The sequence below is a fragment of the Procambarus clarkii genome, chromosome 59 (genome assembly GCF_040958095.1).
Source record: "Procambarus clarkii isolate CNS0578487 chromosome 59, FALCON_Pclarkii_2.0, whole genome shotgun sequence".
NCBI classification, from domain to species: domain Eukaryota; kingdom Metazoa; phylum Arthropoda; class Malacostraca; order Decapoda; family Cambaridae; genus Procambarus; species Procambarus clarkii.
In genome coordinates this window covers 17,910,672-17,938,517 of record NC_091208.1, presented here as the reverse complement: position 1 = coordinate 17,938,517, position 27,846 = coordinate 17,910,672, and the positions used below count along the sequence as shown (strand labels likewise).

General features: G+C 38.7%; 1 protein-coding gene across 1 annotated transcript; it reads left to right on the top strand.

The window, feature by feature from the left end:
- Positions 1 to 21: 21 nt before the first annotated feature.
- Positions 22 to 27,750, top strand: LOC123768100 (protein phosphatase 1G). Its single transcript, XM_045758404.2, has 8 exons — positions 22 to 272; positions 7,148 to 7,409; positions 10,194 to 10,324; positions 13,152 to 13,735; positions 18,535 to 18,658; positions 19,759 to 19,993; positions 23,476 to 23,690; positions 25,677 to 27,750. Exons 1-8 carry the CDS (start codon positions 162 to 164, stop codon positions 25,863 to 25,865), a joined length of 1,851 nt encoding a protein of 616 aa, XP_045614360.1. The 5' UTR covers positions 22 to 161; the 3' UTR covers positions 25,866 to 27,750.
- Positions 27,751 to 27,846: the final 96 nt, after the last annotated feature.

Genomic DNA, 27,846 nt, shown 5'->3' with positions numbered 1-27,846 from the left:
GAAAAGTGTGTGAATCGGAGCGTGCCGGTTGGTCCCAGCCCGAGAGTGAGGCAAGTGGCCGTCGACTGCCCGGTCGTGTATGTGTGTGTGTGTGTGTCTCGTGTGTCCCGGTTAATACCCTCTCTTATAATACATGTGGTTGGCTCACCTGAAGGCCAAATATGGGCGCGTACCTCTCGGAGCCGGTGACGGAGAAGCTGAGTAGCGACGAGGCCGGCACGTGGCTGAGTTATGGCGCCAGTTCCATGCAAGGATGGCGGGTCTCTCAGGAGGTGAGTGGCGGCTTGGCGCGCCTTTGTGTCTCTCTCTCTCCCTTCTCTCTCTCACTCCCTCTCTCCCTCCTCTCCCTCGCTCTCACTCTTCCCGCTAAAGCTATCTACTGTTTCTAGAGCCCTATAGGGTGGTGTAATTAGCAAGGGGTTGGGGATTTTGGTATTAATGACGTGTGTGGGGCAGGAATTACGGCCTCGGGGAGCAGGAATGTCACGCACTCAAATCAATTTTTTTTTTTCCTCCTCTCATTGAGAAAGATTCTCTTGTAATTGTTATTTGTCGCGAGTGCGGGTTTCCTAACTTTATAATGGGTTGTAAAAGTGAATTTGAAGGACTTTGAAGATGTAGGACGTTGGTAGTTGGAACACGAGGTTATATATATATATATTTTATGTATAATAATTTTTTTAGCATTAACTTCCATGTCGATCTTTCATGTATTTTTGGAAAAATTGTCTAGATTGCCTTGGCAGCGATTTTGTCATTGAATATATTTTTCGCCTATTTTTTTTTATACAGTACTGTATGTGCAAATTTATAATTTGTCTTAAATTGGTGCTTCCCAACTATTTCTCTATTACGCAAAACTGCTTACCAGAAAGTCCTTTTTACCGCGTGTAGATAAGTAGGAAACGAACAATATGATCGATGCCGTGATTTTTTATACGTTTAAAATCTTCAGAATAAACATTTTAGCAACCACAAATTGTTTTTTTGGTAGTTAGAATATTCAGCATGGATGTTGCATCACTCGGCTAATGAGAAAAATGTCCTCCATCTTGCTTACTAGTTCCACAAAATTGGGAGCCGTTGGAGACTGTTCACCTCACGGCTTGCGTCTCATGGCTCACACCTTGCGTCTTACACCTCATGTCTCGCCTCGTGTCGTACTCTGGGTGCAGCAGTGCTCTGTGGTCTTTATTAAGGCCAGAGGGGGGGGGGGGAATCCTGCTTCACTTGTGTTGGTGCTTGGAAATATCAGTACTGGTACTGTAATTGCAGCATGGCCTCCCCCTGCTACCACAGGATATTTGTGAATTTTTAATCAGAAAGACTCCAAATGGGTCTTACTTTTCTTCAAATAGTCAGCCACTGGTTTACGAATGCGTGTTCGTAAAGCAAGCGGGAATTCCCAATCCGATAGGGAACAAACCCCAATCAGATTGGTCAATCCCAGTGATCATATACAGCACCACTTTAGCAGTGGTCCTGCTAAAACTGTCTTGCGAACTCATTTCTGAAGTGGAGTTTGAAGTTCACAATTATTCCTTGGTCCATGGGTGATCTAGGAAGTTGTTGGGTGGCAAAAATGTACCAAACTTATTGCCTTTAACTAGCTCATCTTCATGTGGCTGTGTTGAACTATTATCAAGAAAGAGCACTACTTTGCTGTTCCCTGGTAAACCAATGCACTTTGGTTTGAAAAATGGTTTTTCACTTCGGGTTCAAAATGACTTGAATACCATTCACAAAAAATGACTAGACATCCATGCACTGGGCTGAGCCTTATAAATCACAGGGATAGTATGCTTGACACCCTTAAATGCCCTTGGCCTTTCACTTTTGCCCATAAGTAATTTTAATTTGTGTGCCAGCTGCATTTGTACAAACAAGTAGAGAGCCATTCTTTATTTGCCTTGAACCCAGCTGAACACTCACTTTCATCCTGATGAGCGTATGTATAACCACCCAACATGCGCCAATACAAGCTAGTTTTGTCGGCGTTATAAATTTGCTCAGGAGATAATCATCCTGCACGATCTCCTCAAATTTTGACACTCATTCCTCTGCACCTTTTACATCAGCAGATTGGTTTTAACCTCATAATTTCACATGCCTAATACCACGACGAACCTTAAAGCCCCTTAGCAATCCATCACTGTATGCACAGTTATCACGAAGCTTCATTTCTTGGTGAAAATGCTTGGCTTTTTCCTTAATAGCCATCCTGGCACTGGCTTCTTTGATTAGTCACATGTCTGCCTGTACCATTCCCACAGCCTCAACACTTTTAATACGTGCACTAACATTTTTTCTATTGTGCATTGCTACATCACCCTCACTTTTAGCATAACTTGCAAAAATCCTATCTTTTTCGTTCAATATATCACTCAGTGGGTTTACTAACTGTACTTGGTGCACACAACACTTCTAGGAATTCCAGTCTCAACTTCCTTTATAAGCTGAACTTTTTGTTCGTAAGTCATCACAACGTGTTTTCTCTTGGCTTTACCACTTGTTGAAGCCCTGAACAACAGATTTCCTGCATTTCCTGATGCCATAGTATCAGGATGCGAAAAATATGCACAGATATAAAATGGCAAGAGGGGAAAAGTCTTTGTATGCCGCAGGCAGCTACAAAAACAATACTGGGTCGGCTATACAGCCGGCTAAACATACATAAAGCCAATATAAAATATCAGCTAAACAAGCTGAGCTAATCGTTTCTTGTTGGCAATTCTTCTTAAAAGATCATTTTTCTTTTAAACAAAAAATCTTGATTTATGTCCTCTGCTTCCAAAGGCAATTCAGGATGTTCTATGTAGAGCAGAGATTTTAAACCTTTTTCAACTCACTGGACAGTGTTAGTGTTTTTTAATGTTGATACATGTAATGTAATTTCAAAAGATTGGTTTTTAAAATTAATGTTCATATTTGTTATTGTAGTTAGTTTTGATCTTCCCTCAAACTCCTGTGGCTCCTTCGTGTCACACTACTGTACCTTGGCACATTAGTTGAAAATGCAGCTCAAGAGCTAATGGGGAGGGGACGGGAAGGGGGTCAGCACAGAAACCAGGGTTGTTGTGTAATGAATCTGTTTAAGAACACTTAAGGATCTGAAGTGTGATGTTGCTTACCTTGATGCAGTTCTGTGATGTTATTCTTTGCTTCCTCTAGTACATTGTATCACCAGATTGTAACCCGACTATACCCCAGCCTAACACAGCTTGCAAAGCCCACTTTGACCCAAAAATGTTCTCATCAACTCTTGTAACTGATTTCTAAAAGGGAAACCAAACTGTTATACCTTAATAATACTTATACTTACACTGCCACCACTTCCCTGTTGACAAATGCGACTGAATTATTGACCTCCCAGGGAAGACTGTCCAATAATACTCAAATGACATAGGAAAACTTTGGAAATTAATTACTTGGAATAATTTATGGAAACTTCTAATTTATTTACTGAGTCATGGGACATTTTAACTCAGAATGGAATGGAGAAACAGGAAAATTTCCAAAAACAGGATGTAATAGGAATTAAATGACTCAAAATTAATTTGGGGGGAAAATTAGCTAAAACACAAAGTAAATAAAATAAGCTTTATTTAAAAACTGACACATAAATATGTCCTAGCTGTTAATAAATCATATGTTGAGGCAGTTTGAGGTTGAGACAATCAAATAATATTCACATGGAAAATACTGGAGGGTCAGGTCCCAAATCTACACAGTAAAATAACGTACTGGAGTGAACGATATGGAAGAAAATGCAAGATTGAACCAGTGAAGAGCAAAGGTGCCATAGGCACAATCAGAGAGCACTGTATAAACATCAGAGGTCCGCGGTTGTTCAACGTTCAAGAGAAAACTGGACGGTTTTCTAAGAGAAGTTCCGGATCAGCCGGGCTGTGGTGGGTTTGTGGCCCTGCGGGCCGCTCCAAGCAACAGCCTGGTGGACCAGACTCTCACAAGTCAAGCCTGGCCTCGAGCCGGGCTTGGGGAGTAGAAGAACTCCCAGAACCCCATCAACCAAGTATCAACCAGTTTGGTTGAAAGATAATCGAGTACAGTAGCTCATTACCTTCTCTGCACTACCAGCCAAGATGTTGATGGCCTTCTGAGGTCTTTGGAGACCTTCCCCAAGTCACCTTCCAGTGCACACTAACATTTCTTTATTAAAGCTCCAAGAAGGCCTTAGGCTACGTGCCTGCAAGGTCATCATTTTGTCAGCCAGTCATTTCAAAGTTCGGCTCTGGCCCTGCTTTCCTGCCAATGAGTGCCTTGGCACTACCCCTAGGGAACTCTGCCCACATGTCTACAGCCATTCAGTGGTCTGTAACCTGGGCACCCTCATCTATCCAAAGACAGCCCAGGTCACAGCACCTGAAAAAGTATGCTTTTACTCCCATAGGCTAGAATGGCTATACACCAGCTGCAAAGGGAACAGACCTTGTTTGTTTACATAAGAGGTAACACGAGCAGGGTACGTTATGTGGCACCAGCTGAGCTATTGCCCCAAACTGTTAGTGCTATGGTACATGAACGGAGAGGGAGGAAGCAGAATGGAAGATGGAAATGGGGGAGGGGGGAGAGGGCAGGGAATGAGAGGGCAAGTGGGGGAACGTTAAGACCTTGACTGTCTCACCACCTAAGGACACTCGACTCCAAGGGGTTTTATGGCCTGGTGGGGGAGATGGGAGGAGAAGCAAGGGGAGAGGGGAAGATGGAACAAAGGGGAAGGGGGGGGGGGAAAGATAGGCCTGTACAGCAGGCTGTTACACCATGAACAAGATCTTTGATGGGCAGTGCTTGGTGGTGAATCACGTGTTGACAGAATTTGTGGGTTGTTACTTTACATAAACTATAAATATAAAGCCTGAATACAGACGTAACATTGAGGGAACCCCCCCCCATCACAGTTAATCCCCACACAGGAATTGTGTTAAACCTTACTTAAAAGTGTACTGTATATAAGTTTCTTCTTCTTTTAACAGTATGGTTATTGACTGTGTGTAATTTAAGTGCATGCTGAATAAATTGAAATTTTCATGAAAAAATATGTAGGCTATCTAGACAAGTTGATATAAAAAAAATTTAGCCATCTATTCTTAACCCTAAAGCCTATAGATAAATAATTCCATACCTATTGCCACTTGATTATACAAATTATTATACAGTACTATACATGGTTGCTGTAGTTGTAATTCGGAGATAACGTACAAAATGACTAGTTTGATAGGGCATCTGTGTGCCACATCAGTTTTCAGTGTCTCCTAGAGGAAATATTGAGGAAATCTGGGTCAGCACCTCATATGATGACTGGCTTCGTTCCCCCTCAGACATGTCTTTTTAAGGAATTAATATTTTGTTTAAATTGCATTTACAACTGTTCATTTGTAGCTGACCAAATATTTGTTTATAGCATAATTACCCAAATTTTTATTAGTGTTGTAATTATCGCCAGTTGGGACACGTTACAATTTGCTGCTTTCCTGCAATCTTATGGGGGTAGCTTAATGTCTACGCATAAACTCCAAACCTAAAACACTGGGTTGATAACTATTTAACCTTTGTCTATACAGTATTTAATGTTATACTGTATAGACAAAGCTTTCCATTATTAGGAATGTAGTTACATGGAAATAATTTTTTGGGAGTCTATTGAAATAAATTTCCAAATATTTGCTATAAGTTTAAAGTATCACAATTATTCCCATATTTTCTTCTTACAACTGAATAGTGTTAACAATTTTGCATCAGCATTAATGTACATTATTGATGTGAATAATTGAACTCTTTCATATTTTGACACCACAGTCACATAGCAAAGTACTGTACAGGGTTAATAATGAAATAAAATATTGTAATTTTTGTTATTACCTGCACATCTAAATTGTCCAAGTTTTTCTTGTATAGAAAAATTGTAAAGCCCAAAATTTGGTAACTGGAGTTTTAAATCTTTTTTTGCCCTTTCTCATTCTCCTATTTTTCTTATTCCTTTTCTTTTTCCTTTTCTTTCTCATTATCTTGCTTTTCTCTTTATTTTTTCTCATCCTATTTATTCATTCACTGTTTTATCTTGCTGTATTTTTTCTCTTTATTTTATTTATTTTGTTAAGTGTCACAATATACACTGTACTAATCCTATAAAAGGGCATTAAAAGGAAATACAGTACAGTACTAATATCGGTTAACATTAAAAAAATTCACTTAAAACTATCACTGATTTTGTTAAAACCTGACCTATCTGTTTTTTTTCTATGCTTAAAACTTGTTCAAAGTCACTATGGGAACCTGTTCCAATTAATAATTTGATATATAAATTGTCATCCATACTTCCATGGAAATAAACATTCCATTCACCTGGGCTCTAGAAGATTTGAACCGTGGACCCCACGCGTCACAGGCCAAAGCTCTATCGGCGGAGCTATAGAGTTTCCAGAAGCAGCATCCTGCTGCCAAACTGGTATTTTAAACTTTCCCCGACTACTACTGAATCTCAGAGGAATTAATGATCCATGCCCACATAAATTACATAAATATTACTCACAGATATTACTCGTGGCCCCAGCATGATGAAGTGATTTGATGAAATATGTACCCATAAAAAGTCAGTGTCTGGCCTAGTGGTGAAAGTATTGGACATGCCAATGTGCATAGAGCCCTGGCTGTCTGTGTTTGAATCCTTTAGGGGGACAGGAGTTTTATTTATGTTGCGTATTAGCTTTGGGATCATTCAATCTTGACGCACAAATGTTACTCACAGCATGGTTTAAATAAAAACCTGCTACCAGTATGTATGTATGTGAGCCTGGCCCCAGGCCTGGCTCAGGGAGTAGAACTCAAAACCCTCTCCAGGTATTGTGTGGTAAAGCACACTGCCCTGTGCTTCACAAGCAATTTGGCGTAGGTTCGTATCCTGGTTGGGGAGGATTGACTAGGTGCCAATCCTCACCTGTATATCTCCATTCATCCAACAGTGACTGGGTTATGTGGTTGTTAAACAAAGATAGGGGGTAAGGCTTGCTATGGGCAGGGAAAGCTCTCGGTCTACCAACAGGAGTTGGCAGTTGTCCATTCCTGTACCCCCCGTGTAGAAAAAATATGTAGATATTTATATACTGTAAAGTATAATTTTTTCTTTCAGGATGCCCACAATTCGATCTTAGATTTTGACAAGGAAGCTCACCTTTTTGCTGTGTATGATGGGCACGGGGGACACGAAGTGGCTGCGTACACGGCACTCAAGTTACCAGATTTTCTAAAGAAGTCAGCAGCTTACCAGAAGGGCAATATTTCGCAAGCTCTTACAGAGGCTTTTCTGGAATTTGACGCGACGCTTGTGAAGGCTGAGGTGGTTACCATCCTCAAGCAGATTGCAGGTGCAAAGGATGAGGATGACGACGAAGGTAGGATTAGTACAGCTATTTTGAGTACAGTACTGTATTATTGTATGGCCAGTTGTTATACTGTATTTAGCTTCACTACACAGTAGTGCAAGAAAAGCTCATGAAAAAAATAGGTATCAGAGTGCTTTTGTTTATTACACAAATGAAAATGGCTTTAAATTAGTGCTCTTATAATCTGGAATTCTGCAATATATTTTTTTTAATAAAATAATAGTTTAATGTCTACTGTGGGTAAGTTGCTTAAGTCATTTGCAGAAACCATTATTTGTGTGTATGTCGGGAGTGGGTGTGTGTAATTACCTAAGTGTAATTACAGGATGAGAGCTACGCTCGTGGTGTTTCATCTTCCCAGCACTGTCATATAACTCTTTGAAACTACTGATGGTTTTGGCCTCCAACCTCACCTAACTTGTTCAAAATATCTACTACTGTTTGCAAAAGTGAATTTTCTTATTTCTTTGACATCTTTGTTTAGTTAGTTTGTCTATGACCTCTTGTTCTTGAAGTTCCACGTCTCAGGAAATCTTTCCTATCAATTTTATCAATTCCTGTTACAGTACCATTTTGTGCGTAGTGATCACATCTCCTCTTTTTCTTCTATCTTCTAGTTTTGGCATATTTAATGCCTCTAACCTTTCCTCATAGCTCTTGTTCTTCAGTTCTGGTAGCCACTTAGTAGCATGTCTTTGCACCTTTTCCAGTTTGTTAATGTGCTGCTTAAGATATAGGCACCATACAATCGCTGCATATTCTAGATTTGACCTAACAAAAGTAATGAACAATTTCATAGGTATTTCGCCACCCATGTATTTAAAAGCAATTCTGAAGTTAGAAAGTGTGGCATAGGCTCCTTGCACAACGTTCTTTATTTGGTCCTCAGGTGATAGTTTATCTAGAACCACCCCTAGATCTCTCTCTCTATCAGAAGTCTCTAAAGATTTTCCACATAATTTATAGGTTGTGTGGGGTCTCTGTTCTCCTATTCCACATTCCATAACATGGCATTTATTTACATTAAATTTTATTTGCCAAATGGTGCTCCATATACTTTTGTCCAGGTCTTCTTGAAGGGCCTCCACTTGTGACATTCCTCCAATCTGATTCATTGCCTCTAATTATGGCCCTCATTTTTCTGTCAGAAAATTTTTCATTCATGTTAGAAGCTTACCTATCACCCCTCAAATATGTTCCAGTTTCGAGAACAACCTCTTATGTGGAACTCTGTCAAAAGCCTTTTTAGGTCCAGATAGATGCAGTCAACCCAACCATCTCTTTCCTGTAAAATCTCTGTGGCTCGATCATAGAAACTGAGTAAATTCGTTACACAGGATCCCCCAGATCAAAAACCATACTGCCTGTCTGATATTACTGTATATTGTTTTTCTCCAGGTGTTCTACCCATTTAGTTTTAATTAATTTTTCCAATATTTTGACTTACACTTGTCAATGATAAAGGTCTATAATTGAGGGGGTTTCCCTGCTGCCACTTTTGTAGATTGCGCACGCATGTGTAATTACCTAAGTGTAGTTACAGGATGAGAACTACGCTCGTGGTGTCCCATCTACCCAGCACTCTTTGTCATATAACGCTTTGAAACTACTGACGGTTTTGGCCTCCACCACCACCTCACTTGTTCCAACCATCTACCACTCTGTTTGCAAAAGTGAATTTTCTTGTTTCTTCGGCATCTTTGTTTATTTAGCTTAAATGTGTGTGTGTGTATGTAGGGAGTGGCTGTGGCTGCTTGGGTAGGGAATGGCCATAGGGGAGGGTGTCAGCTTAGGGAGTGGCTGGGGGCAAGATGAGGGTGTCAGCTTGGGAAGTGGCTGGGGGGGCAAGATGAGGGTGTCAGCTTAGGGAGTGGCTGGGGGGCAAGATAAAGGTGTCAGCTCAGGGAGTGGCTGGTGGTCAGTGTGACAAGACTTGGAAGTGTTGCCACTGGGAAAATGAGGGGTGGGTATGGTTGCATGGCATCAGTGACCCACATTGTCTACATGATTGGTACATGACCATTTTCTCCCTAATTGGGAAGGGGACGGCTTGATGGAAATGAGGGTTGGTGGTGTAATGGAGGGGGTTCTGTCATGCAACAAAATTGCAAATGACTGTACCCAACATTTGGATTTATTTTTCTGTCAAGTTAAATATTAAAAAGTCTTATGGTTTTTGCAATCATTTTCATTGTGTCAGGCGATAAACTCCCAGATGGGGAAAGAAGGTAATTGAGCATAGTGTTTGAAGTGTGTATCTTGCTAGACTCGAGCCTGTTTAACCAACCAGGCAGTTTGTCTCTCTCGACAGTTTATGTAGCTAGGTTTTTTTTGGGGGGGAAAAGAAAGAGCAGTAATTGCCACGTACTTGTATAGTACAATAATTTTAGTAAGGTTATGTACAGAATTAGTCCTTCAGTGATCAGGACAGCTGTTAACACCTTCAAGTAAAGTTGACATTCCTGTTTATGTAATTCCATTTTAATTATGGAATGAAGAAATTAAAAACTTAAGCATTTATGTTGAAATTTGGCCAATTCAAATACTTGTGCGATTCTGATTGGGATTGTCCCCATACAGTATTATTCAGATTAACGAACTTAAAGCCAGTCCAGTACACTGTCCGATCATTTTTTGATAACCAGTTTCGGCATCAGTGTGACTGAATTTTTCTGTGAGGGTATACTTAAATGTTTGGTTACCATTAATTCTTTTTCTTCCCCATAAATAAAAATTTACAAATCTTGTTAATTTTACAGAATTGTAAAATATAGATATTCTTAATTATTTCAGACAATTCTGAATCTGAAAGTGAAGAAGTGGACAACCTATATCGTGAGGCAACGATGCCTCTTGATGAGGTCATTGCCAAGTATGCAGAAAACCCACAACTTAACAGATGTAAAAAAGATAAGAAAGAAAAGGTGAGTTTTCATGTAATATGGATGGCAATACTTGACATTTATATAGTGTGGTAATCAGGAGATGGCATTTTAAATGACTTGTTTTGTCATTCTGAAGGCATTTTATGTGCCATGTCAGTTTTGATCATCTCCTAGAGGAAATGTTGAGGAAATCTGGGTCAGCACCTCATATGATGACTGGCTTCGTTCCCCCTCAGACATGTCTTGTTCTTTTTGTGAAGTGATTTCATGAAAAATATTGCATTTTGGTAACTGCAGCCAGCAAATATTGACCAAGTAAGCTTTCTACAATAGATATTAGTAATATAAAAAGCTTGTTGTCTTGTTATGTAACTATTCTAACACGTGAAATTTTCAGAGTCCTGATGTGCGTAAGTCGGTGAATAGTAGGATTGAAGCATGCTTATCCTTCCATTCATTCAACGTGCCTTTTGGTTTCTGTATGTTGAATGAATAGATGATTAGTAGACTAAGACAGTTGATATGAGGGCAAGAGGCAGCCAGGGAGGTAGTGTGTGCACATGGTAATTACCCAAGTGAATGAGGGCTACCTACCTTGACCTTGAGGCTACCTTGAGGTGATTCAGAGGCTCAACGACCCTGTGGCCTGGTCGTCGACCAGGATTCCTTGTTGCTGGACTGGTCAACCAGGCTGTTGGACAAGGCTGCTCACAGCCTGACATATGAGTCACAACCTGGTTGATCAGGTATCCTTTAGAGGTGCTTATCAAATTCTCTTGAACACCGAGGGGTTGGCCAGTTATACCCCTTATGTGTAGTGGAAGCGTGTTGAACAGTCTTGGGCCTCTGGTGTTCAGCAAAAGGGTGTGGAGGAAGTTGTGTGTGTGAACACAACAGTTGTGTGTGTGTGTGTGTGTGTGTGTATGCAGTTGCTTGTTTTTGCTTCTGGAGCCTTGGGTGTTGAGGTTCATGGTTCCTGTGTTCACATGACTGCACTTTTCTGCATTTGGGCTGTTCTGTTCTGGGTATTGCGACTGTTCTGCATTGCTGGTTTCAGAGGCGTTGTCCTAGAGGCTCCCCTTTCTTTAGGAGATCCAAATGCCTGCCCAGAGCCAATAGCAAACACCACAACAGATCCAGACCAGGGGACCTTCCATTGCCCCAGAGGACGGAACTGCTACTCTCATCCGGACGATGCAGAGGACTCGGTAAGACTCCCAACATCACTAACAGTGCAACCGACATATCAAATTCTCCCATCTCCACTCATACTAGAAGTGGTATTCGATCATGTCCGTGTGGAACTCTCTAAAACACCAGAAGAATGTGGCTTCATCTCCATCGCCCAGAGGGACCTGTGTAACCTAGCAAAACAGGAAAAGAACGACCCTAGCAGCAGTGAAAATTTCATACATAGCACATCCGACTGTCCAAATTTCAACCAGCAGTAAGGGTTGCAAAGAGACATAAACAAGCTAAGCACGCTAAAATAATGAGGAAAAATAGAGCCATTATCACCCACAAGATAGGTTAAAACCTCCATCCCCCCCCTCTTCAGGGGGTATGGGGACACTCACTATATTGCCTGTTTTTTCCTGAATGCCATGCCCTTCACAGAAGACAGAAGACTTCAGCATCACCAAAGAAGAGCTTCATCTAAGAAAGACGACATCACCACCACTCAAGAGGACAGCAGTCTACGATTCGCTGCCATTGTTAAGAGACCATGCCTCCCTGCCTAGTTGGCCCGGTGATGAGAGCCTCTGTTACTGTGCAGCTGGGTTTAGCCCTGGCTCTATCTCTCCACCTTCGACGTTTCCTTTCACCGACTATCCTTTAGCTATACCGACTTTTCTGCGCACCCAATGGGTATCTTGTCCTACATTTTATTCATTCATTGGGAGGCGGTAGTCAACTTCTCTGTGGCATGTCTAGCATATTGGCATGCAGTGCTTGTTTATGCTTTCTTTATTGCTTGAGGCAGGTTTTCCTTGGTGGACCAGTTTCTTGGAAGTCAACTCTTTTGGTACAGTGTTGTGTAATTTGTTCTGGGTAGTTTCCCTAGGTTTGTGGGGGTAGTGGTCTGCAGCCCCTCCAGTTTCAGGGCCCCTGGATCGGTTTCTTGTCCACGTTTCATTTTGTTAATAGCATTTTGGGTTGGTCTCAAGGCTCCCCGTCTTCTAGTTCTTCTCGGTCCCTGTGCACGACTCAACCCTATGGTGTGTGTTCTTGTAGTCTTGGATAAGATTCTTTTCGCTCCAGGACTGACCTCTTCCATTACCACCCTGGTTCAGGTCCTCATGGTGCAGCAGGCATTATTTTCACGGTTGATGTCCCTGGACCTCTGATGCATTCTGGCATGCCCTGTTTCATCAGAAGTTTGGGTACTGGTCAGGGTATGTTATGAGATGAAAAGCTTCCCATTTCCTGGTTTACCGTTTGTTCTGCAGTTCTTCCCTGTTTAGTCTGGATATTTATTTATTTATTTATTTATTTTTTAATTATTTATTTATATAGCTGCATCTTTAAGATGTTTATGGCTTACCTACACAAATGGCTGGTTTGGGCCTCCTGCCAATCTGGATGTTTGCAAGCCTGGGTTTGTCACTTTCCCAAGTTTTCTGTGTATGGGTTGTGTGTGTTTTGGTGGAGGTCCCAGTTCGTTCTGCTCTGGGTTTGAATGTGGTCAGGTGTGATCTGGGATTCCACTCTGCTTTTTTTTAACCTCAATATTTAATTTTTAGAGGACTAAAGTTTTAACAGTACATTTTGCAAAATTATAATTTTGTTGACTTGTTCTACTATACAATAACTTACAATTGTTCATAAATTTAATTTTCATTAATTTTATAAATATTTTTTTCAGGGAGTTTCTCCATTTCTGAAGGCAAAGAGCAGTAGTGGTCCAAAAGATTCTGGAGAACCAATAAAACTTGATCTTGAAGATGAGGAGCCAAAGTTAACAGCTGCACAATCTTCAGTCTCAGATGAAAAAGAACACAGTGCAGAGGATACAAAAACAAATTGTGATGGTGACCAAAATGGTACTAAAACCGAGACTGATGTTGAGATGAATGGAGAAGACACACAACATATGGTAAATGGTGAAGGGGGTGAGGCCAATGGTGAAGAAACAAAGAAAACTAAATCAGATACAGAAGACGACAAAGTAGAGGAGTGTACTGTTGAAAATGGTGACGCAATTGTAAATGGTGATGAAGAGCAGGAAGCAGGAAAAGGTAAAGGTGGCAAAGGTCACAAGGGTGGTAAAGGCAAAGCTATTTTGAAAAATTCCGAGGTACAAGCAATGAAAGCAGCAAAGGCAAAAGAAAGAAGAAGGGAAGCCGCAATTAAAGCTGCCGAGATATACCGAAAAATTCAGGAGGGCGCGTCTGAGGAGGACCTAAGTGACGAAGAGGAGGATGATGATAATTTCGAAGATGAGGGCGGGTGAGTTAAATTATCAGCATGAAATTTGCAAGCATGTATTATAATATAGTAGCATGACATAGAAACACTACTGCAGGTGAATATAAAATAAAATTTTCCTTTCTATTGATGGGTCTTCTCCTGGCTACTGTTATTACAGCCGTATGGTGGTCTGATCTAACTATTTCATTCCAGTTTTCAAGAGGTTAATACTATGCTATATCCTGTTTTTATTTCCTATTGCTTGGGGCACTGAATTACTATCCTGTTCTGGGACTTGATCTCTGGCATAAGTATTAATTTCTTTCCTTGCACTCTTGCTTTGGTTTGTTAAATCCTCCCCATTGTTAATTTATATTTTTGCTCTGGGCAGTTATAATTATTTTTGCACATTATTGGTTCAGAGCATCTGGAATTTTTAACAGATATGACAGGCATTCCTATAGAACAGTCAAGACTGCAAATATTCATAATGACAATACTGTTGTTATTATGAATATTAATTTTTCAAATTCTCCCATAAGCACTCGGGATTGTTTACTTTTCCTGGTGCCATCTGCTGTTTGTTTGGTTAGCTTAATGCCAGGATAGTCTATACATATTTCCAGCACCCTTAAAAATTTGAAAGCTTATTGTATGGTTTATGCCTATACAGTGGACCTTTAGTTTACGAATTTAATCCCTTCCCGGCTTGGTGCCTTCTTTGATAATTACAGTATTTACGAATTTAATCCATTCCAAGAGACTGTTCATACACCGAAACGAATTTTCTCGTAAGAAATCATGTAAATTGAATTAATCCATTCCACACACCAAAAAATATTAACTTACATTTTATACATGTACTACAAATATTTTTTACCATACGGATACCTTACCTTTATGGAGGACTCTTGTTGGCGTATGTATGTGAAGACGATGAGGAGGAGGAGAGGTGTTTGTGTTTGGAAGAGGAGTTCCCTTTCATTATACAACATCAGCAGTGATATTTCTGGTGTACATTAATACTCCTACTCTGTTTTGCAGGCATACCACTAAGGACCTGGTTGTGGCTCACTGCTTTCCTGTCTTGCTAAGAATCTGTCTATAGACACTTTGTTTTTCCTTATGTTTTAACACTCGTTTGTAGTGGGACATTCCTGGTTGATACCTGGTTGATGGTTCTGGGAGTTCTTCTACTCCCCGAGCCCAGCCCGAGGCCAAGCTTGACTTGAGAGTTTTGGTCCACTAGGCTGTTGCTTGGAGCGGCCCGCAGGCCACATATCCACCACAGCCCGGTTGGTCCGGTACTCCTTGGACATCACATTCTCACTATGAATGATCTCCGTTTTTTTTCTTTGTCATTCTTTCAACTATTTTTGTAGGTTGAACTTTGCCACTGACTTTCCTGGAACCCATGGTAAGATATATAAGAAAAAGTAGAAAAAACAAAAAATCTTCACAGAATTCAAGCGTGGTCGTCACTAGGTGGGATACACTGGTAAACTGAGGGCACCTCGCCCTGCGCCCAGCAGAACCAAGTGCTCGTCGACCCATACATGTATCAACAAACTCGAATACAGAGTCAAATTTTATGAAGAAATTGACCTCGTATACTGAAAAATTTGTAAAAAGGGGCATTAGTCGACCAAGGTTCTACTGTACTGTATTACAAAAAGGGGATATTGTGGAACTGGTTTAATGTAATTGGGCAGTGATAGGTAAAATGTGAAGAGCCTAGATGAGTCAACCTTATCAAGAAGGGGGATTTTACTGATGGAACATGGCATCACAGTGAGAGTTTGTTAAATCTAGTTGGAATTTGAGGAAAGGTGTTTCTAATTAAAATGCATGATGCACTTTATAAATTTCTATACAAATTTATAAGAATTTATATATATAAATTTATATATACCTAATAAAATAATTTCATGGTTAAAAGTGAAAGGTTAGTGGTGGGTATTTTGGTAAGCAAGGAGAGTTAAAATAGAAAAGTATGTATTATAATAGTAATGCTTGTGCTAAATGAATATTTTGGTATCTTCCTATCCTCTAAAATGGAAGTGGCTAAAATAGAATTTTCAGTGTCTGTAGTAAATACAGTAAATGGAATTTACTAAATGGCGTTGAGTGGAGGTGAATGAGGACACCCACTGCTCGCCAATCAAGTGCATGTAAAGCTCCAAAGGAGAAGAGATGGGGGGGGCTACCAATGAGCCAGGGGGATGCAAGAACCCTGAATAGAAAGTTGTGGAAGGAATTGGCTTCAACAGCCTTCACTGGACAGTATTTCAATTGCTAACCATCGGTCCATCCATACAAGAATCGAGAACATTCTTGCAGCTCTTCGACTTGCTTGCATGTCGAGCATCCACTAAATGTCCCTTTGTCCTACCTCTCTAATTTAAATAGGCTCCCTTTATCCACTTTGTCTATTCCCATCAAGATCTTATATATAGTTATCATATATCCTTTGTTTTCATCTCAGGTTGTGAGGGCGGGTTTTCTCAATCTGTCCTGATAGCTGAGGCCTCTCAGTTCTGATACTAAGCTAGTTTTAAACCTCTGAACCTTGTAAATTTGTTGTTTATACCTAACAAAGTGTAGGTTCCATGCTGATGCTGCATACTCGAGTAATGGTTTTACACAAGCAATGTGTATGTACTTGAAAACCTCCTTATTTAGATTCTTGAGTAACATTCTTATGTTTGCCAACTACCCATATGCTGTCAATGTTATCCTGTTCATAGAAGATTTTGGCGATGGCTACTCCCAGGCCTTTTTTTACCAGTGTTTCTTGTAATTGCCTTTCCTTTAAGGTGTAGTTAGATACAGGTCACCTGTCTCCCTTGCCCATTTTTATTTACATTTATTTTGATTGAATTCCAACAGCCATTTATCTGCTTACTCCTGAAGATTGTCAGGAGTGTGGTACAGCTACTGTTTTTTAGCTACAAGTTTTCTTGTAGCACCCATACTCTTCTTCACTTCTTACTTGCCACATAAACTTTGTTAATGTGGCAAGTATTTTTTATGTTAGCAAGTTGCTAACATAACAATGTTAGCAAAATATGCTAACATTGACACATGCACACACACTGTCCCTCTTTGTGGTCATTTATATGTATTAAAGAGAACAGTGGTCTTAAGACAGAGCCCTGTGGAATGCCACTTTCTGCTCTTTTCCAGCCTGATGTCGTCTCTTGACTGACCCTTGTGTGCGTGCCTTTCCTGATACCCCAGCCTCTCTCCATCTAGTATGGAGAGAGAAGTCTTTAGTGAACTTTCAAGTTTTTTGGTAGTCAAGGAAGATGCAGTTTACCCATTCTTCTTTGTTCTCATACCACTGTTTTCCTCTGTGGCTGTGCAAGAGCTTAGGTTGGCTCTTTGCTTTTGCACAATGCATTCTCAAACTGCTGTCCTGCTGCCCTCTTAATTTTTGTTCTCTTTCCTGGCCATCTTTACCACTTCAGTATTTGCTGCTGTATCCATGTCTATATTTCCATGCTTCTCTTGTCTTCTCCTCTTCCTCTTGACATGGTTGAACCATGGGGTTTGCTGTTGTTTAGTCCACTTTCCTCTTGAGAGGTATGAACTATTCCATTACTATTGCGGGAACAAAAGTGGAATTCTAAAAGACAAAACTGTACAGTTTTCTGCAAGTAGTGCTGGACCAACCAGGCTGTAATGGATATGTGGGCCTGTGAGCTGCTCCAAGCAACAGCCTGTTTGAGCCATTTGGTTGTTTCAGTGTTTTTGTTTTTTGTGAACTTAGCAGTTGTATTGCTTCGTTCCCTTTCTGGATGTTTTCTGTGAGGGAGATCATAATCCCTGCTCCCTGTCCCTCTGAGGTGGGGGGGGGGGGAGGAAGACAGAATTCTGACTTGGTCCCTGGCAGGTCATACAGGATTCCTGTAGCCGATATAAATCAGTAGAGGGAAGCCATCTTGATGAGGGCTTCGAGGAGCTATCGAGGCCCTGCCAGAAAGACATTTCATACATTTCATTCAATACTGGTTTTTATTTTTCGAGTGAGCGCTACTGCTTCTCATGTCAGATACTGTGGGAAACTATTTCTTTGGCATTGATTTTTCTACTTCAGGGTGCTTTGGCTGGTCGTTTCGATTAGTTTGTTTGCTCTTTAGGTGGGAGTGTGCACTTTGCCCTCATGCTCTTTTGACAGGTACTTTATTTGCCTTGTCACCTGTGTGGTGGTCTCTCACTCTTGGCTGTTTTGCCTTTTGCTCTTTGTGCTTGAAAACCCTCAATTTTTCCTCCCACCCCATGCCCTGGCATTCTGCTTGCTTTGCCAATGGGTAAGCCATTTTCAGTCTTTGTACTTGTAATTGTGTTCTTTTTAGCAAAGCAATTGTGAGCAAACACCTGAGAGAGTAAGGCTACCCAGAAAATTGTATCATTGCATTAAATACTTTGTTTTCCCCTCTTGAAGAAAACAATCTTTATCACTAGTCGGAGAAAGTCCGACTTGCAGCCGAGAATGCAGTAGACCACTGAGGATCGTCACATACTCATTAATCAACCTTGGTACTGTACTTTGAATTTCACCCGCACATTTTAAAACTAGGTGCAAACCTTGAGGAAAACCTTAAACTATGTTATTGGCAAGGAATAAAAATGACAGATCCAGTTACTTGTCACTTTGTTATGTATTGTCAGTAACATGCGTAATATTAGTCTCTAACTTATATATTTACCCATATATTGTATCCTCATCTAAATAAATAATTTGACTGTTAGTAACATGTGTAATATGTTAGTCCCTAACCTATATATTTACCCATATATTGTATCCTCATGTAAATAAATAGTTTTACTTCCAGTGAAGAGGAAGAGGGGGAGGAAGATGCTGAAGGTGAGGAAAGTGAGGAGGAAGAGGAGGAGGATGTTGAACCTGAGGAAGATGAGGATCCCTATACAGAATTTGCTATGAATATGAAAGAGGAGGTACTGTATGGGTGTTTCTAATGACTATCATATTAAATTATTGAGCTAAAAATATAGGCACAGGGTTTAACTGCAGCAGTCTCTTTAGGAAGGTTGTGATACATTCAATGCAATCATGTTTGTAAATTTGTCTCGTTCCTAAATTGTCCTAATTCATTTTGGTTTCTTTTTGTGGTATTGAATGCAAGGAATGACGACTATAAATACAGTAGATGTGTGTGTGAACTAGGTAACAGTAATTATTGTTAACTCTCTAAACAAATATTTAACAAAATGTAATGTTTCCACAAACCATTAATTTACAAACATGGAGGCAGTCTCGAGCAAAATTTATACCAGTGCAGGGGAATCCTGCTTGAATGTAAATCCATTGATAGAAAGTGGATACGACTGAATGGATAACTCTGTAGTAAAAAGTGGTCGAGTTTGCTTACATTGAAAATATTGCAAAGTTCTAGTCAAGGGCACTTGTGTGTTTTTGTGGACTGTTTTGATCTGGTTAGAACTTGTCAAGATGTATGCATAAAAGCCAGCAATTTGACTACTACTCCTGTAGTATTGTGCAGTCATCTTTGGTTTTTAATATTTGTAGCAGTTTGTTTGATCCTACCTTCTCTTTGTGGTCACTTACATAAATCAAGGTGTCCATCATTATTTTCAGATTCCAGTATTTGCTAGGTTAGCAAATACTGGTCATCTGACATCTGAGCAGGCTACCAAAGCCTTGCAATTATACCTGAAAACACATACAGGTCAAGTTGGTAGGGACTATTTCAGTAAAAGCTAGACACAAGCTATTTCATCATTCATTTTTATTAAATTCTTGAATTTAATTTTACAAAGATTGTACAGAATCCTGAAGTGAACTTTTCTTAGCGTGTGTTCTATATTGTTGCATTCAAATATTTTTTGTTTAGTATATGATGCTGTTCTTTGCATAGGTTACAAGGATTGATAACTGAGGAAATGTCATGTTCAAAACTTAACAAATGCAAATTTTGAAGGACTGACTCCATGTTTGTTTTTTTTTTGTTTTCAAAGTGATTTAAAAGTTATTACATGATTCATAGTTCAATATTAATAATTTATGGTTTCCTCAGCCTGGGTTTGACAGTGGTTGTACAGCTTGTGTGGCACTTATTAAAGAAAATGAACTGTACGTAGCCAATGTTGGTGATTCCCGATGTGTTGTATCAAGAGATGGAAAGGCCATAGAGATGAGTCTTGATCACAAACCTGAAGATGACCCAGAGGCTGCGCGAATTATCAAGGCTGGTGGAAGAGTAACAGCTGATGGGCGTGTTAATGGAGGGCTCAACCTGTCACGAGCAATTGGTTAGTGATATTGTATTACAGTAAAACTTGTCTGGGTTCATCAGGTAACTGGATTGGTTATTTGGGTTTCATCTGCACTCGAATGACTGGCTTGGCATTTTTATGTTTTGAATTGCCTTGACAATGCCGTCTATTCTTCGATTACCGATTTTTAAGTGATTGTAATTTATGGAGATAGGCCTTAAGCAATTGATTTTTGTGAGGGGTGAATGGTAGAGGCAATTATAGTATTCCTGTATGACCCTAAGCCTCTGGCTGGATTGCTGTTTTACATTTTGTACCGTATTACATAAATAAGAGTAACCTCGTTTATCTTCGTCATTATACAAGGAATAAAAATAAACAGCCCCGCCCCCCCTCCCTCAGGTATATTGGTTTGTATATTAAAAGTATATTGTATAAATAGGTTTGTACATTAGAGAGCACCTAGTATGTTCAGAGCTGCTTAACTCAACAAATGAGTTAGTAGAAGTACTTGGAATTGTAGAAAATAAACATGGGTATTAATCTATTATACAAACTATAGATGCTATGGTTGAGGAATCACAGAGCATATAAACAAAATATAGCATAGCTTTAATAAGGTAGCAAACCTAGTACCAGATATTATCTTTGAGACTTCAATTTACCCAGTTTAAGGTGGAGAATAGCAAACGATAACATAACAGGGATTCAGCCCAGAAGTAACCAATCACAGGTCAGAGAACTACTTAGTCTGTGACAAATTTTTGCTCAGCCAGCAGATAAGGGCCACCTAAGAATTAAAATACTTTTGCTCTGATATTCACAAACGAAGAAATATTACAGGACATCTCATCAGTACTACATACTTTGTTCACAAATTTATTGAAGGTTAAACCAACATTAATGCTTGCAATATGTCTAAAGGCAATGGTGCCCAAGTAGCACTACTGTATAAATTTAATTTTAATGATGGGAGGATTGTTGACTGGGCAAAAAAGGAAACGAACTCACAAACATCTAATGGGAAAAAGTCTTAACGTACTAAAACACTCGAGCAATAAACAAATAAGTGTTCAAAATCTGCTTGAAATATATTCCTTTGTGGTTGATCAAAAAGAGAACCAACTTAGATAATTCAGACACCATTGATGGAAAAAAATAATTGCTTTAGCAGACAAAAATATCCAGAAAAAGAACATTTCATTTAATCAGCGAGGTTGAAAAAAATAGAACATTAGCTGAAGCAGTCATACCAGACTGAATGAATGCAATTGGAATGGAAAGCTATACAAGAAAAATTTTTTGCACATTCAAAATCATAATTTAAAAAAACTCCAGTATTGGATTTATACCTACAAGTGAAGGCTTGTACACAGGATGACAAAGAAATTAGTGGAATCTTAAAAAACAATGTTTTGCCCTTTTGTTTTAAGTGTATATATATATATTTTGTTTTGATGTGTTTTGCACCCCAGTAAACATGAAAATTGAAAACCTGGACAGCTTCTCTGTGAATGATATTTAACTGATATTAACACAAGCACAGCAGACATTGAAAAGAAATTGACATGCCCATACACTGAGCCCTGGGCCCTCTCTCATGAAATGAGAAAGTCAACCAGAGCTCTGAGGTGGCTCAAGCTCCAGTTGATTTTTGCATTGATATATATATCACCTTAGTGTGATTTCTGTGTTATCTTTTGAAATTCTATATTTAAAGAGAAATGTAAATTACCAGTAGCTTGAGTAGTCAGTGTACTGCATTATGGAGGAAAAGCTTGTATATATATATATAATATGCAAGAAACCCAAAGCACTTAAATTAATAGGTATAGCTAAACTACACAAGGGTGTTAGCCAAATACTAAATACATTTGCTAAATATTATAGACCAGTTGCATTAATATCATACGTAATTAAAATTCTTGAAAGAGTAACTTGGAAGCAAATCTCCAATTTTATCGAGAACAATGGACTTCACAATTCAGGTCAATATGGATTTAAGGAGGGAAGATCTTGCCTTTCACAATTTCTCAGCCACTATGACAAGATCATGGAAGCATTAGCAGAAAAAATAAATGCTATTTGTGAAGCAGAGTTGAAAGATAAATGGACAGAGCCATTATTTGTTGCCCCTGAGTGATGGGGTGGTTGGGTGAAGTGATCTCTGGCTGGTCCCATGATAAGCTCTTCCCACACTGCTCATGTATTTCAACAGTTTAGTCATGAAAGTGCAAGTAGAAATGTTACAGAAGTGATTTTTGGAAATTCCGAGATTGAATTAAGTGCTTTAGCATCATTGGAATGCTAAAGTGTTAGTTTTACCCAGTGTGTTTAACAACTTCTATACTGTTAAATCTTATGGGTAATTTGGTTTGATTTGTAACTACACTGTTAGATAATGATCCAAATGTCTGGCATTTCTGCATAATGCTAAAATTTCCTCTTCTGGATTAAAAAAAATGCTAAGGAGCACTTGAAGACTGAAGACTTGGTTTCACTTGTAAGAAAATGTTTAGCTAAACTAACGTTTGTAATGATTTTTCATGGATTACTAGAATGGGAAAAGATATACCCCTTTTCATAAATGGAGGGAAGAAAGGGGAGGAGAAAGTCAATCAGAAAGAAATCAGGAGAAAGAGCCAAGCCATTACAACTATATAGCACTGAGAAGGGGTCAGGATAAGGATTTGGGATGGGACAGGGAGGAAGGAATGGTGCCCAACCACTTGTGGACGGTCGGGGATTGAACGCCGACCTGCATTAAGTGAGTCAGTCGCTCTACCATTCAGCCCAAGTGGTTGGGCATAACAAATGGAGTAAATAGAAAAATTAAATAAAAAAATTAGTAGTATCCTTATTGGATGTATTTGATGTTCTGTGTTAGGAATAATTGTGGCATAATATTTAATTAGAGTACAGAACTTACATCCTATATTAGAAATAACAAATTTTTTTTTGTTTTTTTCAATATACAGTATAATTTATTTACTTATTTATGGTATCACTGGAACTGCAATTTTGTTTATAAGAATTAAATACGAAACTGATTTTCCATTTGGTTCCCAACCACTTGGGTTGTCTAGAGCGACGGTCTCGCTTCCTGCAGGTCTGTGTTCAATCCCCGACCATCAAAGTAGTTTGGCACCATTTCTTTCCCCCGTTGCGTTCCAAATCCTTATCCTGACCCCTTCCAAGTGCTATATAGTTGGAATGAATTTGAGCTTTTCCTTGATAATTCCCTCCCTCCCCTTTTGGTATCATTCAAACCAAAGGGAAGTATGATGTGAAACAGGTATTTGTGAGTGTGGTAGTGATAAGGTAATTGGGTGAGGTCAGATAACAGGCAGGCCTACCTTTTACTACCACCAGGAAGCCAGGATACATATGTTTAGTTCAAGCAGATAGGTTATACAATACATATGACATGTAGAATGTATATGCTTGACATGAATGTATGATACATAATTAAAATTGACTTTCCATATATATATATTTATATATATTTTTTTTTACAGGTGATCATGGGTATAAACAAAGCAAAAATTTGACCCCTGAAGAACAGATGATCAGCCCTCTACCTGATGTACGTTCTATGACTTTGGAACCCAAAGATAGTTTTATGATTGTTGCTTGTGATGGAATCTGGAATTCCCTCTCCTCTCAGGAAGCCTGTGATTTTGTTGCGGAGAGACTTTCCGAGGATAAGAAACTATCGGCAATTTGTGAGGAAGTAAGTATACTGTGTTCACATATTGTAGATTAAGTCTTTATGGCAAAGTGTGTGTGTGTGTGGGGGGGGGGGGTGGATGGGTGGGGGTGTGTGCTCTATATTTGCAGTAGAAATGGGTAAAATAATGAGAGGAACTTCCTATAATTTGGTAGTGGCAAGACCAATTGATAGTTAAGTAGATTTTATGAATGCAAAGTGGAGGAGTGAGATGCAGGAAAATTAGTCTTGAGAACAAAAGGTATGCAAAAGGTTAGTTTTAACGAGAAAAGGAAAAACTAGAAACCAAATTTGGAATTTATAAAACTTTTGGAAGTGTAGCAAGGAGACTTATTTCTGAGCAAATGGGAACTTAATAAATAATGGGAGTGATATTCTTTGGAAGAGTTAACAAATTCTCTTAAGTGCCATGAAGGGTTGGCCAGTTATGCTCATGTTTAAAGGGGGTGTGTTAAAAGTATTTTCCAAGTGTAAATTATTATACATCTCCCATGTGTCCTCTAGGAAATACAGCTTTTAAACATTTTAAGCAGTCCCAATAATTTATATTTTTATTGAATAGACTAGAAGTACAACATCCTTGCACGTTTTCCAGATTAGCAATTTCTCCAGCTTCGAATGGGAATATTGTACAACATTCCACCCTAGAGAGCACTAGTGTCGTATCATTGGTATGGCATCTCTTGTTCAAAGGGTTCTTGTTGTCCAACTTGAGTTTTTGTTTCAGTTGCCAGCTACTTTGTGGTGGTCTTTAAAATGTCTTATGACATTACTCCCAAACCTTTTATGTTGCTTTTTCATTCTGTAGTTGGCTTTACTGTTTTATATTGAGGGTTCAGTTTTGATGTAGGTAACAGTACATATGTAAGAAATAATGGCATAATTAAGTTAGGTGTATTTAGAGTTGTGCAATGACTCCCTGGATATTAAGTAAATATTTGATGGGATCATGAGGAAGGTCGTCACGATCATGGTGTGTAACCCTTGTGTATAGATCTAATATGGGGGAAAATTTATGCAGATTTTAAGTGAAAGAGAGCTTTGTATATAATCTTACTGTTTTGCTGTCTGAAAGAAGACAATTTAAGGGGCCCAGAGTATTTTGTCATTTTGAAATATATTTGGAAATGTATTTGGAAATATTTGTCATTTCCAAATAAATATACATATATTCATTTAATTACACTGAGCATAAAGTTAACGAGTAAAATTTTCTTGCTGTAAGCTCTCAAACTACATTTTCTTACATAAATTAAATTTGTTTATTGTTGCTTCAAGACAGCAGCCCATTTTAATGTGGTGGCAACAATTTAGAGGATTCAGTGTATTTCTTAAATAAGTAACAGGTCAAATATAGTAGCCTCTTGAATTGAACTGTATAATAATTCAGTGGGGAGTGGTAAAATAAAAAAAAAATTTTGGCATGGTGGGGTTCACAAATCACATTACCTCATTTGCAATTATAAATTAATAGCAAGTAATAAAATTGCTATAAATAGCAAACTCCCTATGCAACAGTATTATTTACCCCCACCCATCCAAAGGGGTCTGGTGCAAATCAATCCATTAGAACAAGTCTGTTAGTATTAGATTAGCTATTAAAAGTATACCCAAAAATTGGGGGTATATTCTTTGGGATCCTAGTGAGGGCAATATCACTCCCAGGTTGCAATTCTTTTACCGTGTCATGGTACAGTTAACCAAGGTGCAGCTGGGAACATCCCGTGTGTAGGTTCGAACCCTCATCATGGCCCTTGTGGATTTGTTTATTAAAGGTATATTTTATGGTTTTCTAAATCAAATTCCAGTGTGAAGTTTTACTCCATCTGAAATTTAATTGTTATGCAGCCCTTAATGCCATTATAAAAATTTTGATTAGACTTATGAGCTATTTCACTACCTTTCAATAGATCTTCCAGTATGCCACTCTTATTACCCTATGAATCAGTTTTTTCTTATTAGAAATTAAACATTGTTTTCTTCCAACAGCTGTTTGATCACTGCCTTGCTCCGGACACCCATGGGGATGGCACTGGCTGTGACAATATGACCTGTATCATTGTTAAGTTCAAAGATTTGAAAGTGCAATCATTTGGACGCAGTAAGAGAAACTCAGAACAGGCGGGCAATGACAGACCTACACAAGATGAAAAGAAAGTCAAAAGTGATGGTGAATAATGACCATTTTTTCATAGGAGATTTTTATTTTCTATTTTATTTTGAGGGGTGGGAACTGGGGAGGGAGGTGGGGTATTAATTCTAGACCTTTATGTGAGTGACCTTATGGGACACGGACTTGAAGACCAGCAATCTGGTTCTGTGCATCATGCCTCAGCGGTGAGAAGTGAATGTCATTTTGAACTGTCGAGTGTTTCACTGCTTTTGGATGATGTGAAATGTGGCTTAAAGACCTATTCCTAAATTATCAGTTTTTAGGTTATGTCAAGGTGAAACCTTAGGGTGAAGAATGTTTGAAGGTGACCCAAGGTGTTTTGTTAGTGCTGAAACATAATGGATTATGAAGATTATGAACAAGAAAAAAGTAATTTTTAAACAAAGAACTAACTGTTACAACTCAAGTTAACATTCTGGTGAATTTATTTTAAACCATATTTTTATTAGATCTGGATGTTAGATAAAAGATTATTATAGTACCCAATTTTTATGGAGTGTTGACAGGTGCTATGGAAGTTGATATATTGATCTGGTAAATCCCTGCTTACTTCATTCTTCTTGTAATGTATTACTGATATGCAGGATATATAAAGTAAATTGTTTTAATTTTTGGTTAACTGTGAACACCTCCAGTAATTCAAACATCAGTCCATGTACATTTGTGTACATGTGGTGAAACCCAGTTTTCATATGTAAATTAAAGATATCTGTTAAAATTTTTGAATATATGCTCAAAATGATGAGTTTGTTTTGTTATTTTTAGGTTTAAACCCGAGGTAATACGTTTTGGGAACACTTTGCCGAACGTATTTTAAAATTTATATTTTAACTTTCGTTGATAGTTTGGATCACCTCGCGGTTACACATTAGTATTGTGTTATGACGATGTCTTTAGCACAAGTGTTTTTCTCACAGCATCTCTATTCTAAGAATCTAGAGATAAATCAGTGCACCTGCATCCTTGGTAACTGCCACTGGCTTGGCATGATGTGCGTTCCTATGCAGATATTTTCAAGTACAAGTGCGTAAGAATGTAATTTAAGTACTCATTTGAATGTGACACAGGATTTGCCGTGTGCATAATTCTTGTGGATTTACTAGCGTATGAAAATGATAGTTCTGATTTTAATTTATCAGAACTAAACGTGACTATGCAGTTTGTGTACCAAGTGTAAAAGTTCTGTAACTTGTTATTTTATTAAAAACTTGACACTGCCCTGTGAAGTAGAGAGAAAGTGAGTGTATTGCAAGATTTCTTGGAACCACATCTATATCTGTTATATTACAGGAACAAGCTAACGTGCAAGAGTAGGTTTCTTGGTTTTCAGTTTAATTGGAACTTAAATCTTTACTAAATATCATCATGTATGATGGCTGTGGTGAATTTAGTTTTAATAGAGCATTTTATCTTTTATATTTGTAACTGTAAATTGTCCTTGCAGATTGATTTTGTAAACAAGATATCAACTAAACTTGCCATCATGTCATGAAAACACTTGAGTTGTCATCCTAAGGTTCCACATTGAGGGTGTACCAAAAGGATAGATTGCTGCTACGATATGTGCTGCTGTTGGCTATAGTTAGTTTACACACACAAGTACAAATTATCTAAGCATTACACATTGGAAATCTGTTTTTTTGTTGGAATTACAGCTTTCTAAAAGTTATGTGCATAGATCTAGTATCATGCATATTTTTTTCTACCATGGATAAGTAAATGGAAAAATTATTTTAGAATGAAGCTTTTTCCCATATTTGTGATATTAATATTTCATTTCATTATAGGAAGTAACTATCACAAAAGTTCTTGCTTTTCCAGTTGAATAAATGCCTAAACAGAAATATAGGAAGTAGAACTTTGCCTATTTGTAATAAATTCTTTCATTCATATTGCTTCTTTTTTACATTTGCATGTGATGTAAGGATTTTATCGGGCCCTTTATACTTGATACTTTTCCATATGGCTTCATTATTGTGGCTCCCC

What these genes read in the sequence shown, in the direction of transcription:
- LOC123768100 (XM_045758404.2), top strand. Translation starts at nt 162, where the DNA reads ATGGGCGCGTACCTCTCGGAGCCGGTGACGGAGAAGCTGAGTAGCGAC. An exon ending in CAACCTGTCACGAGCAATTG is followed by an intron (nt 19,994 to 23,475) that starts GTTAGTGATATT and finishes TTTTTTTTACAG; the next exon opens with GTGATCATGGGTATAAACAA. An exon ending in TATCGGCAATTTGTGAGGAA is followed by an intron (nt 23,691 to 25,676) that starts GTAAGTATACTG and finishes TTCTTCCAACAG; the next exon opens with CTGTTTGATCACTGCCTTGC.